The sequence below is a fragment of the Typopeltis vanoorti genome, chromosome 15, assembly GCF_054136105.1.
Source record: "Typopeltis vanoorti isolate ZY-2024b chromosome 15, IOZ_Tvanoo_1.0, whole genome shotgun sequence".
Classification (NCBI taxonomy): Eukaryota; Metazoa; Arthropoda; class Arachnida; order Uropygi; family Thelyphonidae; genus Typopeltis; species Typopeltis vanoorti.
Window position 1 is genome coordinate 72578551 of NC_143563.1, and position 14547 is coordinate 72593097.

General features: G+C 34.9%; 1 protein-coding gene across 1 annotated transcript in view; it reads right to left on the reverse strand.

Annotated features, from left to right (window-relative positions):
- The window catches only part of LOC150098880 (phosphatidylinositol 4-phosphate 5-kinase type-1 alpha-like), a 322543-nt gene that overhangs the window by 214217 nt on the left and 93779 nt on the right, over positions 1–14547 (reverse strand). Inside the window, exon 8 of the mRNA XM_090405835.1 lies at positions 10938–11177. Within this exon, the coding sequence (XP_090261961.1) occupies positions 10938–11177 (240 nt within the window). The remainder of the gene's footprint in view (positions 1–10937; positions 11178–14547) is intronic.

Sequence of the window (14547 nt, forward strand, 5' to 3'; positions counted from 1 at the left end):
TACGATAATATACTCAAGACTTTTTTATTTTGTTTTGTTTTTTATTCACATGAATTTGTGCACAACTTTATGTTGGAATATGGTGTTAGTGATGACTAGTCCATGTCCTGCCCTAGTTTTGCCCTTTTCTCCAATTTTCTCAAAATACTGTGGCATTAATTTTCTACTCTGTTGTTTAAATCTCCAACTCCTTAACACCCAGTATAAAAAGGGGAATAATTACATAAAACTCTAAACACAATTCCAACAAAACTCTTCAATATTGTTTTCTTAATCTTCTAACCATTCTACCATCCCATTACCATTTGTCACAATTTATTGTGAAAGATATTTACCTTTACACTGTTCATGGAGAACAGATAAAAGAAATCTGTGATTTAATAGAGACAATAGCACTGAGCGAATAGCACTATTCTATGACCAACAGGTTGCCTGTTTGAATCTTTGTGGGTAATGAATGTTTGTGAATGTCTTTAAGTGGTACATGAATTTGATTTTTGGATGTGAGGCCACTACTCTCTTACTTAAGGTCTCTAAAGCAGGGAAGAAACCCTGCTTTAGAGAACCTTTAGAATCCTGCTGAATTCAGCTTATAAGTGAATTGTCAGTACAATGTGCCCGTTGTACTGAGAATTAAATAATATACAAAAATTGAACACTGTATTCAGTTAAAAGTTCTATAGTTTCACTTGATTATATGAGAGCTTTCTTTGCAGCATTTATTTTATCACTGTCCTATTTATCTTCCTTCATTTCATTTATTTCTGCTCATTCATTCATTCAGTCTTACCTTTCAAATCCCTCAGAATACAATAAAAAGTGAAGATTTCACTTAACTAGTATACTTGCATATGTCTTCTAGTAAGTAGGTTTCGTTAATGCACCTTCTGCTCATTTTCCTGAGATATGCATGAAGAATAATCACTCTAGCAATAAAAATACATTTAACTCGGAAGTTCCAAATGCACTTTCAATAAAAAGAACTTTGTTGCAGATTCCATCTCGACCCTTGGAACACATATCACTTTCTTTAGATTAAGCATAGAATATTTTCACTAAGATGCATTATTGTCCTTCAATTAACTTCAATTGAAGGACATTCCTCCTTGGAGAGTAGATAAAGGTGCATATAAAACTTTTCTGAGATCATCAAGCTTAACTCAGTAGTTTATTCCACCTTTCCAGATCCTTCCTAGCTTGTCAACTTGGTTACTAGCATTCCTGTTATCTAGTGACAGCTGTTTTAAAAATTCACAACTAATGTGTATGTCCATTATCGAGATGCAAAGCAAAACTCCAATGACAACATGGCTGCGGTTACTACGGCACTTGAATGTTGTAATAGTGTATGCCATAAGAACTACTTTAAACAAACATAGAATAAGATACATGCAATGTTATTTCTATGCAAATCCTTAAGAATTACAACATTCAGTAAGCAAGTTTACTATTTAAATACATTTCAGTCTTCTTTATTATGCTACTGCTTAACCGCATGCAACTCCATTAATACTAAACATACAATTGCATTAGTAAATGCAAATAACATATGTATATATTTTAAATTACTTTATCATATAACTAAACCTTATTTACGAAATTTTATGTTCAGTATATACAATACTGTAAAAAAAATGAACATAAATAAATCAAGATTATGCGAGATTTTTATTCTAATCACTCTCTCAAAGAAGTTTTGAGTTTTTCTGGCTCATATCTATTCTATAGATATTTTTAGGGACAATGTTTTGCTGATAAGGTGCCAAGAGAGAAGCTATTCAATACGCTGCAATTATATGGTGTCAATGGGGCATTATATCAAGCAATACTTAGTCTTTATTTGAGTTGTAAGTCAGCAGTTAGAATTGAAGAAAGTACAGGAAGATGGTTTAATGTTAAATCTGGTGCGAGACAAGGATGTACATTATCCCCTCTGTTATTCATTATCTATATGGATCAAATTATGAAGGAATGTGGTATTAAACCTGATATCAAAATTGGAGATGTTAATGTCAGCTCTTTGCTTTATGCGGATGATGTTATACTTCTAAATAAATCTGCTACAAGTCTGCAAGATTCTCTGGCTAAATTGAATAACTGTTGTAATAGATATGGTATGAAGGTCAGCAATAAAAAGACAAAGACAATGAAAACAGGCAGAATCATTGAAAATGTCACCTGTGTTGTGAATGGAGAACCTGTGGAACAAGTAAAACATTTCAGCTACTTAGGCACGATTTTTACTGAAGATGGTAAATTAAATATAGAAATAGACAACAGAATCAGCAAAGCTGGTATGGTGGGAAGTCAATTGAATAAATTCATATGGAATAAGAAAGAAATTAGTCGGAACACTAAATTAGCTGTATACAAGACAGTGTTCAAACCAGTTTTAACTTTGTGGATCTGAGAGCTGGGTCAGAAATAAAACACTTGACCAAAGATTAGAGACCGCAGATATGAGAGTCCTGAGAAAGATTAGAGGCATGAACAGATGGCATCAATGGCAATATCATATTAAAAATGAGGATATTAGGAAAGAACTTGACATTGTCAGCATCCAGAAATGCATTAGCAGAGCTAATCTCAGGTGGTATGGTCACTTAAATAGAATGGGAGAGGAAAGATTAGCAAAACAAGTGTTCTCTGCCAGGTTGGCAGGAAAACGACCCAGAGGAAGACCAAGATATAGGTGGATTGATACGGTACAAAGTGCCTTAGACGATAGAAATATAAGATCTGATAATGTTGGAGTCTTGACAAGTAACAGACTGACTTGGAGGAAAATTGTAGATAGGAAGTTAGTAATGATGTAATTTTTTCATGTAGTACTGTCATATCCTGTACACCCCTTGAGGGTACATGGCAGGAATTTGATGATGATGATGTTTTGCTGAACTGTCCTACTTTCTTTAAGAAGCAGCTACCAGTCAACTTCATTTACTGTTCCACTTCAGATATACTGAACCAACTTCTTTATCAACTTTTGTTTTATCGGTTCCTTTGAACAGCCTTTCTGTCTTCCCAAAGACTACAACTTTCAAATGTTCAAGGAAACAAGTTAACAGATACTTTCTTTCACATTAATCTACTGCCCATATGTGGTACTGATTTGTTATAGGTTTTGCAACTTTCTGTGTAGGTCTGATATAATTGTAGTGTTTTTAACAGATTTTCTCTAGGCACTTCATACACCTTTTTACAGATCTGCAAAGCTTAAATGTCTTGGTACATTCCCATTGTCTGTCTTCTATGTCTTACAGTAAAAATCTGTCTGGCAACTTAGCCTAAACCTAGTTTGTTCTTTCCCCAAGTTTCTCCTCCAGAATTTTTCTTAACTTCTTCTTAGTATGCTTGCACAAATCTTACCTTGAAGACTCAGCATGGTAATTCTTTTTTGTAACTTTCACATTTTTTAAAAACTTCCCTTGTTTATAGAGCGATTATTACAGATATTTACATCCTCATCTGATTCCTTTTACACTACTCCTTCCTCCATTTCTAAGCATTTTCAATAAACTCAAACATTTTGCCACCTCCATAATATGCATCTTCTATATACTTACCCAAGCCTTCCAGTGACCCTAGTTTAGTTATTTTTACGTTTTTTACATTTTATCCTGTATTCTCTCAAGACACCTGCAGAATTACTTGTCAGTACCTGACAAATAAGTCAGCAGGTGTCTCAATAAGAGTTTCTTTTTTCCAATCCTTGTAGAGAACTTCACATATCTCCATAACTAAATCAATAAAATTTTCTTCAGATTTTATAATTTTATCCCCATGGTTTCGTTCTTGTCTTCAAAATGTCTATATTTTCCTCCTCTAATAATAAGGTGGGATCTGTTCTGAAATCTGGTTGATTGATTATTTTTAAAACTTTCATATTTTTAATTGTGATAATTATTTTATCTTGCATAAAATGTGATCATTTTCTTTCAAATTCTCAGTGAACTCGTGTACCCGGAGCCACTCAGAAGATATTTAATTTCGTATGCATTCTCTCCATATGAGTTCCTGAATAAAAATTTACTAGATACCCAACTGTTTTTAGTTTTGCTCTATTCTCTAAATTTTGCTAAAAGAATTCCAGGTATCTGGGATTTATTTTATATTCAGCTGTTTAGATCTCCAGAACTAGCTTTATCTTTTTCTCTGCCAGTTGCACTAGAACATTCACTCTAAAATCCTCTGCTTCTTACCTACTACCCCGTTTCTACAGGTACAAATAGTCTTATTATTTAATTTCTCATCTTGAAAGTTTCAAACATCAGTCAAATTGAAATGAAGTTGCCTACTGTTCATGAAGTTTTTGTTTAGTGTTGTTGTACACTACAGCTGCTCTTACCATTACCTCATCACTATTGCCTGAATCTTGTATCGAATTCTTTATATGTATGTGTTGAGGCTGTTGGGATATGGAAGAATTGCAACTAGATTATGTTTTCAAAACTAGTCATATTTCTAATTTGTGTTAGATTTAGCATTTACTTTAGTATCTTGTGAGATGCACTCATTACTGAGGTGAATGCATTATGGTTTGTTTGAAATTGAAAGTGAGTGCCAGAAATGAGTGTAGAGTCAGAAGTAGTGGACATTATGGATAACAGATGTGAGAATGTGAGTGTCAAAGATAGGAATGAGAGTAAGCAAATGACTAGACTGTGAGCAGGGATAACTCAACATTCAAGATCTCAACACAAATTTAAATGATGTGTAGCACCACTTAGATATCTAAACCTATCTAGTATTCTTAACAAAACCTCAAATACCAGCCATAACTTTTATTGCCCACCTGTAATTTCCTAATTAAATTATGCACAATTCCTTCTGCCACAAAGGCAGAACATTCACATTTGTAAGTATACAAGCTTGAAACCAAAACTCCAGCATTCCTCTCAGTCTACAAAGATAACATGCAGCAGTTGCCAATCCAAATCTGACTCTGAAAGAACCAAGTGCCTCTTGCTCAATAAGCCTTCTAGTCCTCTGTAAAGGTTGCTGGGTAAAACTCCTGTCTCCGTCTCTCTCTCGCATTCAGACAGTACCACTGTACCACTTTTGGTGATACAGTGGTACCGTCTCTCTCTCTCGCATTCAGATGGTACCACTGTATCACCAAAAGACAAGACTGACTTCCTGGAATTTTTTCTCTCCTGTACTGATGATCAAGGAAAAGTATCTCTAGCATTACCAAGACATGCCTTTTCTGGTCTTTTGTTAGAAAAGCATTAACAGAATTCTGAACAGCTTGGAAAAAGCATTTGATTCCATCAAACTAAAGCAATAATCAAAGCATTCCAGAATCAGGGAGTTCCTGTAGAATATATGGACCTCCTCCAGGAAATATACCACACTGCAACAGCAACAATCCAACTTCACACGAGTAGCAATAAAATATCAATTGAAAAAGGTGTCTGACAAGGAGACTCGCTATCACCCAAAATCTTTACAGCAGTCCAATTCTTCAAGAAATAATTAATAATATAAACTGGACAAAAACCTTCGGATAAAAATTAATAACAGAAACTTAACACACCTAAGATATGCAGATGATATAATTTTTGCAAACACTCCTGAAGACCTATATCATGAAAGCAGAAAAGTCAGTCTAAATATTATTATTATTATAACAGTGTCTCAATGGAGTCAAAAGACTCATCACGGGAGACCCTACGTTGACACACTAACCATTATTTACACAATACACCTTAAATTAATTCACAGACAAAGCATTCACAACCACCTCTGGCAACACAACCCTCCAAACAAAAAAACTAGTCCTAACACCCTTGATAACCACACTCTTACATAATCTCCAGGGATGGCCCCTCATTCTCTCCCTTCCTGCACTGGTCTTAAAAATTTCATCAGTATCAATCCTATAAAATTCCTTTAATAATTTATATACCTCTATCATATCTCCTCTCCTACGTCTATCAGCTAGTTTTTGGAGTCCACAGATCCACAACAATTTTTGTGACTTGCCTCTGAATCCTCTCCACCATTTCTTCATCACCAAGAAATCCAGGTGACCAGATCTGTGTTCAATAGTCCAATGCAGTCTTATTAATGTTTTATAAAGTGGAACAATAACTTCCTTATCCCTGCTTGTTAGTGTTCAACAACCATGTAATTTGATGTGATGTTTTGGTAATCTTTGCAATATGCCCTTTAAACTTAAGTTCTCTGTCCACAATAACTCCCAAGTCATTTGCCTCATCAACTTCTTGCAGTTCAATTCTGTTAATATAGTAAACAGCATGTGATCTCATCCTCCCAAAGTGCATCACCTTACACTTAGCCACGTTAAACTGATAGCCATTTATCTTAGTCCATACAGTCAGCCTATTTAAGTCACCCTGCAAGATATCTACATCATCTGAATTGACTATCACTCTTCCTAATTTTACATTATCATCAGCAAACAAGTGGATATTTCCTTTCAAAGTAGTCTCAATATCATTGATGTACAAATTAAACAATAGAGGACCAAGCACTGAGCCCTGAGGTACACCACTAGTCACCTGCCTTCTCCTGAGCTCAGCTCCTCCATAAACCACTCTTTGATATCTATTCACCAGCCACCCTCTAATCCAAATCACCAGCTTCGGATCCATACCCATTTGCTCTAATTTATGCAACAGAGTTCTGTTTGAATCCTGTCAAATGCCTTTGCAAAGTCCAGCAGTATCACAGAGTAAGGATTTCCTTTATCCAACTCCACTGTTACTTTATTATAGAAAGTAAGCAAGTAACTGAGGGAAGACCTACCCTTTACAAAACCTGTTTGCCCCTTATAAAGTATCATATTGCTGTCCACCCAGTCCTCAATTCTAATTTTTACCAATTTCTCCAAAACCTTAACCCTCACTCCAGATATATTGATTGGTCTATAATTTGCAACCTCAGTCTTGGAGCCTCCCTTATGCAGTGGAATTATTTTCCCCCTCTTTCCACTCTATTGGTACTTTACCAGAACTGAGGCTTAAATTAAACAGCCTGGTTAGAGGAGGTGCTAATTCTCTTAACTCATGGACTGATATGCCATCTAATCCAATGGCAGTGTTAGCATTAAGGTTCTGTAATATATTAAGCACCTCTATTTCATCTATCTCTAGCCTCTCATGAGTCAATGACACATTTGACACTGCAATATCACGACCAAGATGGTACACTTTTGCAAAATGATCACTAAGCAACTCAACTATCTGATTTGCTTCTGTAATTTCCTTACCATCAACACTTTTTAAAGTAATCTTTCCATGGTTATTCTTCCTTTTACTTGAAACATAATGAAAGAACGTCTTAGGATTTCTTTTGGATTAATCAGCTAGCTTCCTCTCATAATTAGCATTGGCTTTTCTTACCATACAGGTTACTCTTTTTGCCTGTACCTTGTACTGCTCATGGGAACACTCCTCTCCTTTTTCTTTATACTTCCTCCACAACCTTTTCTTTATCTGCAACTCCTGCTTAATAATATTATTCATCCATCTTACTCCTACTTGATTTCTCCTTCTTACTCTGGGAATATAGTCTGATACAGCTTTCTTTAAATACTCCTTGACAATCTCCCACGCACCATCAACATCTCTCTTCTTCAAATTCTCATGCCATAGCACTGCTGAAAGCTGATTTCTCAGCTTGTCATAATCACCAGCCTTGTAATTCAACATATACCCCCTTCTTAACAGAATATTAAGCACATCTTACAATCTCCCAGGTCAAGACCACATGATCTCTTTCCCCAAGTGGAGACGGTGTAACTAAATAACTTATTGATATGTTCTCTGATGTTATGACCAGATCTAAATATAAACAGAGAAAAAACTAAAATCATGTTTAATCATTTTGTAACACCAAAAAAACATAATAATAGAAAATAATTTCTTGGAAAGAGTCTCTTCATATACATATTTAGGTCATCTCACTGATCTAAACTGTGGACTCCAAAAGGAAATAAATAAAGTTCAACTTGCCAGGAGTGCATTCAGAAAATTGAAAAGCATTTTTCAAAACAGTGATGTCTCACTCTGTTTAAAAAGGAAGACATTTAACCAGTATATACTTCCAGTCATCACATATGGTTGTGAAACTTGATCTGTAACAAAAAGCACTGGCAAATAAACTAGCAACACTCAAAGAAAAATGGAGAAGAAGCCTGGATAAGAAGCCAGACTCATATCACTGACATCATTCTTCACCACAAGTGATTAAATGGAAATGAGCAGGACATCTATTCAGAAGAGAAGATGAGTGATGGACCACCATACTAACGAATTGGATTCTAAAAGAAGGGAAACGAAGCCAAGGATGTCCTAAAAGAAAGTGGACTGATGAATTGTCAAATTTTGTTGGGAAAAATTGGTCAACCATTGCCAAGAACAGAGAAAGGTGGAATGAACTGGAGGAGGCCTTTGTCCAGCAGTGGACAGAAAATGGCTGAAAAGAAGAACAGCTTGGATAACCAACAAGTCTTCCAGTCCTGGTGGTATTCCCCTTCCCATGCAGTTATGCTTAAAACTTGTGTTCTTGAACTAATACACATCCTGAATCAACTTTACAATCTTTCATACTCAGGGATTTACCCTTTAGCATGGAAACAAGTTTATAAACAACCAATCACAAAGAAAGGAGATACCAGTCAGCCAGCTACCTAACTATCATCCCATTGCACTCAACTCCATCACCTATAAGCCCACCAGTTAATTAGCAATCATCAACATGGATTCTGCCACTTGAACAGATCATCTCGTCATCATAATCCATCTATGGACTCAAGATTTGGAAAGGCTTGGTGAAACTCAAGTAGTCACTATTTATTTTCAAGGCTTCTGAGGTCTTCTGGTACAATGCCTATTTACCAAATCATCATCATGTGGTCTATCATCTGCCTTTTGTAACTGGACTGCCAATTTATGTTTACTTGCTTGGTTACAATTTATATTATGAAAGACAAGAAATTACATTCTTGTTTTAATCCTTTACCCATGCACGAGAAAAGAAAAAGTTTGTGGGTGAAGTATTTTCATGACTAGGCTACTTGTATATGGAGGTAGATGACCTCATATCAAATAAGCCAAGTATCCCATAATGCACAACACACTTTCTTTTGAATATGTATATTACCGTGCATGGGGAAAGTTATAGGAATGCATTATAAGCCTGGGTGGTGATTCTTCCCATAATGTATGGCAATATATATATCCAAAAGAAAGTAGATTATGGGATACTAGGGCAACTTGTAAAGCCATCTGTTTTTATATAAAATAAAAGTAACCTAGATGTGAAGATAATTCACATTTTAATTCACACTCAAGCATAAGTAAACATTTTGTTTATTTATGTTTGGGTAAAGGATAAAACAAGAATCTCTTGTCTATTATAATTTCCAAATTTCCTCTTGGATCATTTCCTGCATCATCGTGGATGGCTTACTTTCTTCTGATTTTCCAACCAATGCAAGATCACAGTTCTGTACTTTTATACATAGTTTTTCTTCTATTCATCCTTTATCACCAATCAAAAGTTTTGCTGAAGACAATACACTCCATCTTCTTCATTCGACAAAACCTCAGTGCCCATATATTCTAAGTTACAAGATCTTCTATAATCAGCACCTTGAACACTGACCTCATTGCTATATTTCAGTGGAGTGAAGACAACTTTGTCAACTTCAATATCACTAAAACATTATCTTACCTTATTTCACAAAAGGAAAAACTATGCTTCACCTCATCCCCTCTCACTTTTGATAATATCCAGTCATCCACACAATATCAGATACCTCTTCCTGAACCGATTCATGCTCCTAGCTTTCCTGACATAAATAGATCCGTCCATAGCCTTGTCTGTATCGATTTCCACTCAAGACAATGATTATTTCTCACATGTGTAGCTTCAAACATTGTATAAATCCCAAATCCACCTTACCTTAGAATACTGTTCTCACATATGGATGGAGAAGAGGGAGTAGTAAATCAAAAACCAGCTCTAAAAATGCTTCAATGCTGTCTAGAAGAGAATATTTCAGTTAATTTGTGACCCAGCTCTCATTCACTATAAATATAGATGTACTGCTTCTGCTTCGTAAATCTTCTACAGGTATTTTCAGGGATGCTCTGCCACACTGGCTGACAACAGCATTCATCTGCTTTTCCTCAAACTCATGAGCACACAAGGAACTGCTGGTAAACATAATTTAACTGTTCAGCTCCAAACCAACTGCTTGTCCATATTGGTGCAAGAACAGGGAAGGTCATAGCATATAATTACAAAGATTGCAGTAGTGTGCAAGGTAATCATTCTCATCCATCTTTTTCATCATACCTTCTGTTGCTGTGCTCAGGAACAGACTTCTCCCCTTGGTTTACCATAAGAATTATGACCTCCAGTTGTTCAAAAACATAAACAGCACTGATGTGCTAGAGGTTTTGTACTTCTTGTGTGTGTGATAAGCAAAACAAAGGAAAAATTAGCAAATTAGGGGAAAAAAGCGTTCTCTGCCAGGTTGGCAGGAAAAAGGGGAAGACCAAGATATAGGTGGATTGATATGGTAAAAAGTGCCTTAGAAGATAGAAATATAAGATCTGATAATGTTGGAGTCTTGACAGGTAACAGATTGATTTGAAAGAAAATTGTAGATAGGAAGTTAATAAGGATGTAAATTTTGCATGTAGTGCTATCATATCCTGTACACCCCTTGAGGGTACATGTCAGAAATTTGATGATGATGATGTGTGTGTGTAAATATATAAAACTTTCATTCACTGTTTATAGGCATCTGGCCACCACTTTTTAATGATTTCTATAATTCTATGATATTAAAATAATTTCTTTCATTAAAAAAACAAATTATATCTTAAAACTAATTTAACCATAATAATAATAATAATGCAATCAATGGATTGATGAAGTAAACAAAAGATAATTACCCTACAGTCCCTTTGAATTGTTTTTATTAATGCATTGTATTTTTCAGGTTCTAAATAAATACCATCTGAGTGATGTTCCATAAAATCCAAATCTTTATAAATAGGAGATTCCTTATTTCTTTCATATTTACTGGCTTTTCTCTTGTATGTGGAGCCTTTAAGATCATATTTTTGATGAAGTTTGATGGAAGATGGAAGAAGGTTATTCATCACAATAAGGCGGACATTTTTGCCACCACACTGAAATAAAAAAAATTTAAGCATAAAAATTATTTTTATGTCAAAATGTTAACAAAAGCAGCAGCAGCAAATACAGAACTATTCAGATGACAATATAATAAAAATGCATTTAACTAAGATATCATATTTACACATCGTTTTAGCATGTACTGTTCAAAATATTATGTTAGAAGCTGAGCTACTTGCTATCCAAGTACTTCACTTCCTGACACTAGTTATACCCTCTATTAATGTACTAAAATTTTACTTTATAATCAGGCATTCATAATAATAGTTGAGGAAAACTAATATGGAATAAGTTTAAACAGAACTAAGAAAAATTTATAACAAAACACTAAACTACTTTAATTATTGAAATGAAGAGCCAAATAAGGATAGCATTAATCCACTGATGTTATAGTCAGATAAGACAGAAACTTATTAAAGTTTCAAAATTTACCAGAGATTTCACGAGAATATAACCTTTGACATAGGAACTACCTAGGATTGGCACTACTTAAAAGAAATGGACTCTGCCCAGGAACACACACAGTTGCCTTTTATTAGCACTGGCCTGAAACCTCGAAGTGTTTCAGGTTGTTTATGACAACTTGAGTCATCAAAGTGCCCTTGTTGTTGAAGGAAATTAACAACATAGAACCTCTGTAGCTCAGTCAGTATAGACGAAGGCCTTTGGCCAGAAAGACCTGTGTTTGATTCCTGTATATGAAGTGAGACCTTTATTGGTCTCTTTTGACTAAGAGCGAGTTGGACGGTCTCATACAGAAGTAGAGGTTTTTTTCACCCAGAAGCTCAGATTTTTCGTCCCTCAAAACAGGCAAACCAGCCCGTGAACAGACACAAATTTACAGTCATAAAATATATATCCCTAGTCCCTCATTAGGAGGTCTCAACCTGTCCCCTCCTAAAGGAATGAGGGGGAACTCCATACGAATAAATAAATAAAACAGACTAGCTAAAAATATTTATTACTTCATATATATTTCAGCAAAGTTAAATCAGCATCTTCAGGGATTAATACACTGTCATAATTAAACAAGTGCATCCAACACAGAAAACCCAATGAAAGCCAATAGGTGGCATATATAGGACTTTAGATCACCCTGTATCTCTCTTATTCCATCTTTGTTACTGAAGTGTGCCTGCATGCATGTGTTTAATACCAGTGTATTAATAGCTGATATATTTTTAGTTATTATCTAGTCCAGTGGTGGCGAACCTATGGCATGTGTGCCAGAGGTGGTACGCCCGAGAAATTAGCATTCAACTCAAAAATCGTCAGTTCCATTTGTCTTTGGATCATGTGATCTTTTGTTAATACTGCACTAATCAAATTCATGTCTTCATAGCCACTCCTCCTGTAAAACAAAATTTAACTTGTATGTATTGTAACAATTAAAAAAAAAAGGCTGAATAATTTATATGCATATAAAAGGATATCACATGATTTACATGTGATATCCTTTATATGATTTACATGTGATATCCTTTTATATGCTTATAAATTATTCAGCCTTTTTTTTTAATTGTTACAATACATACAAGTTAAATTTTGTTTTACAGGAGGAGTGGCTATGAAGACATGAATTTGATTGGTGCGGTATTAACAAAAGATCACGTGACCCAAAGACAAATGGAACTGACGATTTTTGAGTTGAATGCTAATTCTTTTCAACCGAATTCCATAACATCTGCAATAACAACATTCACTATATATTTCTTAGTTTTAAGACATTCACGACGGGGTGTCGTTTATTGTTCCCATTACCAACGGGCTCAACTCACACAAAGTTTCAACCCATGATTAGTTTTTATTGCCTTGTTTGCGTTTGAGCTGGAAGGGGAACTCACACAAGCTTTATATGGCAAGTTTCAATTCGTAGTAGAATTTTAATTGAAGTTAGCCTCTGATCTGTCATAATGACATCGAGAATTTCAAATGCAATCAAGCAAACACTTATTTCATGTAATTGAAAAATTGGACAATCGTTTTAGTTAGATACTGTGTTTCCGGTGCAACATATGGTTTTGCTTGCCTATACAGCGTAGTTTCTGTGAGAGGGGTACATGTGAATCATTAGTTAGGCATCGTTTTTATTCCAGCTGTCTCTAATTGCACTATTTGTTAAGAAATATATTACACAGACTGCAAAAGCCTCTTCAGGGATACAATAAAACTATTTTTTTTCCCTTGCATCTACAGTATATAATGGCTGTTGGGGAGGGGGTGTTTTTTGTGTGGGAGGTGTGTGTGTGTGTGTATATATATATGCAAAACCTTTTAATGTCTTTTTTCGTAAAGTGAAATCAGGGGTGCCAGTTATACGCGAGGGCAAGTTATATTCGACTGTAAGCGTTCGTCGACATCGACACCCTTCTGCTGCTTCCCCTGTTCCGCTGACTTCTACGGTGAGTTACAATGCATAAATATTTCTTTCACTGGTTTTTTTTTCAAACCAACATCATTAAAATCAATTTAATAATGCAATAATCAATTTTAATACTGAATAATATTATAAATGTTTGGTGATCAGAATGGGATATGTCAATAAAACTTACCAGAAGTTAATTTAATGATGTTGGCCTGAGGAAACTCCAATATTTTAGCATTAGTTCTGTGATTGATAACTAATTTAAATGAGTACTTTTATATTTGTCGACATGCTACACCCGTTACATTAAGGGTATTAATACTCTATGATTATGCCATAATTAATTATTAATACTTATTTACTAAAATCAATAGCCAAAAGGCTTCAACATCGGCGATACAAAATTATATAAATTAAGTGGATATTAAATCCAACATTATTTCAAAGCCGACTACAGAAACTATAGACGTTTCTTACGAAATTTGACCAGACATCTTACAGGAATACACTCGCCAAATTTCCCCCGAAAATTCTATAGTTACTGTAGTCGGCTTTGAAATAATGTTGGATTTAATATCCACTTAATTTATATAATATTAGTACTTATGTTAGTTTAATGTATGAACTTTAAAAAAATTGGAAGCATTTACGAGTAAGTTTGTTGGGACTGAGCCTTCTAATACAGTAAGAATAAATAAAAATACAGTCTATAGAAAAAGAATTGAGAACGACTGATCCTTAGGATTCCCTGACTTTTCCCTTTTCTAATCGTACGTGCGTTCATTATGCATTTCGCACCACGCATCTGCCAGTAGGCAGAAATATGCAGCACAAGTGGGAATTATAAAGATAATTTAATTTAGGCATATAATAAAATGTTGATTTTTTTGAAACTATAAAAAATGCATTTGATTTAAGTTGCGAATTATTTTGTTACAGTTCTACCGACCATGGCTGGTGAAAATAAAAAACGAAAATTATCACAGTCAAGCAGTAGA